The sequence below is a fragment of the Chrysemys picta genome, chromosome 20 (genome assembly GCF_011386835.1).
Source record: "Chrysemys picta bellii isolate R12L10 chromosome 20, ASM1138683v2, whole genome shotgun sequence".
NCBI lineage: Eukaryota > Metazoa > Chordata > Testudines > Emydidae > Chrysemys > Chrysemys picta.
The window spans coordinates 4213954-4217671 of record NC_088810.1 but is presented as its reverse complement, the minus strand read 5'-3'; the positions used below and the strand labels follow the sequence as shown (position 1 = coordinate 4217671).

General features: G+C 48.9%; 1 protein-coding gene across 1 annotated transcript; it reads left to right on the top strand.

The window, feature by feature from the left end:
- The first annotated feature begins 529 nt into the window (after nucleotides 1-529).
- On the top strand, nucleotides 530-3202 carry LOC135976687 (myb/SANT-like DNA-binding domain-containing protein 2). Its single transcript, XM_065573705.1, has 2 exons — nucleotides 530-1461; nucleotides 2582-3202. Exons 1-2 carry the CDS (start codon nucleotides 912-914, stop codon nucleotides 3094-3096), a joined length of 1065 nt encoding a protein of 354 aa, XP_065429777.1. The 5' UTR covers nucleotides 530-911; the 3' UTR covers nucleotides 3097-3202.
- The last annotated feature ends 516 nt before the right edge of the window (nucleotides 3203-3718 follow it).

The window sequence follows — 3718 nt, the reverse complement described above, 5'->3', positions numbered from 1 at the left end:
CATAAACATATGTTAAAATTATGTTTTTAGTGAAAAACAATTGACTAAAATAGAGGAGATAATGGCAGTAACACAGTGTGTCTGTGTAAGCAGATTTTATTTATTTCTATTTATCTCTACTAACGATAGTGTGTGAAGTATCAAACGTGTGTTTCGGATGTGGGAGAAAAACGAGTCCTCACTCTGAGATTGGTTTGAACATGCCAGAGGCAGTTTATTCTCAAGCAATATAGCACGGGGGAGAATGCACAACGGCAGGTCTCCCAAAAGATAAACAATGAGGGCAAGCATTGATACCTTTTGTGACATACAGTAATGATCAACAACTGCATTTTGTTTATACATATTCCTTCCTGATACCTTACTTTCCTCAGCAATTTCTGCTACAGTCTGTGTTCCGTTCTTATCTAACACAAGGATGAAAACCAGCATCTCTTACAGTTCTTTGCCACTCGCCCAGGCCCTGCTTGGAAGTCACACGTTATTAGCTGTGAGAGTTAGCCTGACTCTTGCTCTTCCCAGAAGACTAAGGCCTGGTCTACACTACGACTTTAATTCGGATTTATCAGCTTTAATTCGAATTAACCCTGTAACCGTCCACACAACGACGCTAGTTAATTCGATGTAAAGGGCCCTTTAAATCGATTTCTGTACTCCACCCCAACGAGCGGAGTAGTGCCAAAATCGATTTTAACAATTCGAATTAGGGTTAGTGTGGCCGCAATTCGATGGTATTGGCCTCCGGGAGCTATCCCACAGTGCATCATTGTGACCGCTCTGGACAGCAATCTAAACTCGGATGCACTGGCCAGGTAGACAGGAAAAGCCCCGCGAACATTTGAATTCCATTTCCTGTTTGCACAGCGTGGAGAGCACAGGTGACCACAGATACCTCATCAGCACAGGTAACCATGCAGGCTGATAATCGAAAAAGAGCACCAGCATGGACCGTGAGGGAGGTACTGGATCTGATCGCTGTATGGGGAGAGGATTCAGTGCTTGCAGAACTTCGTTCTAAAAGACGAAATGCAAAAATTTTTGAAAAAATCTCCAAGGGCATGATGGAGAGAGGCCACAATAGGGACTCAGATCAGTGCCGCGTGAAAGTCAAGGAACTCAGACAAGCCTATCAGAAAACAAAGGAGGCAAACGGTCGCTCCGGGTCAGAGCCGCGGACATGCCGCTACTACGCCGAGCTGCATGCAATTCTAGGGGGGGCTGCCACCACTAACCCACCTGTGTTCGTGGATTCTGGGTCGGGGATAGTCTCGACGCCTGAGGATTCTGCCGATGGGGTAGAGGAGGAGGAGGAGGAGGAGGATGAGCTTGCAGAGAGCACACAGCACTCCATTCTCCCCAACAGCCAGGATCTTTTTATCACCCTGACTGAAGTACCCTCCCAAGCCTCCCAAGCCTCCCAAGCCAGTACCCAAGACTCTGACCCCATGGAAGGCACCTCAGGTGAGTTTACCTTTTAAAATATAAAACTTGTTTTAAAAGCAAACGGTTTTTAATGATTACTTTGCCTGACTTTGCATTCGCGGTCAGTTCAGCTACTGGAAAAGTCTGTAGCTATTGGAAAAGTCTGTTAACGTGTCTGGGGATGGAGCGGAAATCCTCCAGGGACATCTCAATGAAGCTCTCCTGGAGGTACTCCGAAAGCCTTGCCAGAAGGTTTCTGGGCAGTGCATCTTTATTCCCTCCTCCATGGTAGGACACTTGACCACGCCATGCTTGCAGCAAGTAATCTGGTATCATTGCCTGACAAAGCCTGGCAGCGTATGGTCCCGGTGTTTGCTGGCATTCAAGCAACATCCGTTCTTTATCTTCTTGTGTAATCCTCAGGAGAGTGATATCACTCCTGGTAACCTGGTTGAAATACGGGAACTTAATTAAGGGGACAGAGGTGGCCGTTCCTACTGGGCTGTTTGCCTGTGGCGGAAAATAAATCCTTCCCTGCAGTTAGCCAAGCGCAGATGGGAAATTGGCCCTGAGTTTTTCACGTTTGGCTAGCAGGGATCTTCCCTGTTACCAGCCACGCGGTGGGGGGAGGGGTACTGTGATCATCCCAGAGAATTCATGGCGGGGGGGGGGGGGCGGCGGTGGGGGGGGGATTAGTTTGGTGCCTGTAGGGATCTTCCCTGATACCAGCCACGCGGTGGGGGGGAGGGGTACCGTGGTTAGTTTGTTTTCTGGTGCTGCTGAATGTTAACAGAAAAACCGCAGCACTCTACTTGCCCAGACAAGCCCCACCACACTCCCCCCCCCCCCCAACTGGCTGAGATTGGCCAGGCTTCTGCAGCACTCTACAAGCTATGCTTGGTATGTGGGAAAGTAGGGCGCAGAAGCTGTAAGAGAATGGCTTACCATGGCCGCATGCAAGCAGAATTCTGTTGCCCAGACCTGTGATCTCTAGCAGCAAAGCCACAGGCACTCAGCATTAAGAGGCAAAATGCGACCTTGCACAGAAATCACATGTGCTATGTAATGTGAACAGTGTTGGTCACCGTGAAAGAGTATAAGCATTGTTCTGCAAAATGTAGCTTTTAAAACAATTCTCTCTTTTTTCCCCTCCCTACAGCAGCTGCAAATTCCTCAAGCCTCCCTCCTCCATCCCGAAGGTTATCACAGATAAGGCGTCGTAAAAAAAAGACGCGAGAAGAGATGTTTTCTGAAATTATGCAATCCAGCAGGAGTGACAGAGCTCATCTGAATGAGTGGAAGGAAACAGTTTCAAAGTATAGGAAAGAAGTCAGTGAACGTGAGGAGAGGAGGGACCAACGTGAGGACATGAGGGACCAACGTGAGGAGAGGAGAGACCAACGTGAGGAGAGGAGAGACGCTCGAGATGAGAGGTGGCGTCAGGAAGACCAGAGGATGAAGGAAGCAACGCTGGGGCTGCTCCAGCGTCTGGTGGAGGTTCAGGAACGGCTGCTGGAAAACAGACTGCCGCTTCAGCCCCTGTTCCACCCTCCCCCCTCCCCATGTTCCGTATCCTCCTCACCCAGACGTGTAAGAACGCGGGGGGGGAGGCTCCGTACACCTTCCCATTCCACCCCAGTAGACAGCCCAAGCAAAAGGCTGTCATTTTTTTAACCTTTTCTTTGTGGCTTTTTCCTTCCCAGTAATCCTCCTCCCAAATACCACCCGGGTTCCCTCCCTCTTTTTCTAATCTATTAATAAAGAATAAATGATTTTTAAATGATAGTGACTTTATTTGGTTTGAAAGAAAGCTGGGGGAAGGGGGAGGGTGGGTTCCTTACAGAAAATCAGTCAATAAAGGGGGCGGGTTTTCATGAAGGAGAAACAAACAGATATTTCACACTGTAGCCTGGCCAGCCATGAAACTGGTTTTTAAAGCTTCTCTGATGCACACCGCTTCATGGTGTGCTCTTCTAATCGCCCTGGTGTCTGGCTGCGCGTAATCAGCAGCCAGGCGATTTGCCTCAGCCTCCCACCCTGCCATAAAGGTCTCCCCCTTACTTTCACAGAGATTGTGGAGCACACAGCAAGCAGAAATAACAATGGGGAGATTTCTTTGGCTGAGGTCAGAGCGAGTCAATAATGATCTCCAGCGGCCTTTTAAACGGCCAAATGCACATTCTACCACCATTCTGCACTTGCTTAGCCTGTAGTTAAACAGCTCCTGACTCCTGTCCAGGCTGCCTGTGTATGGCTTCATGAGCCATGGCATTAAGGGGTAGGCTGGGTCCCCAAG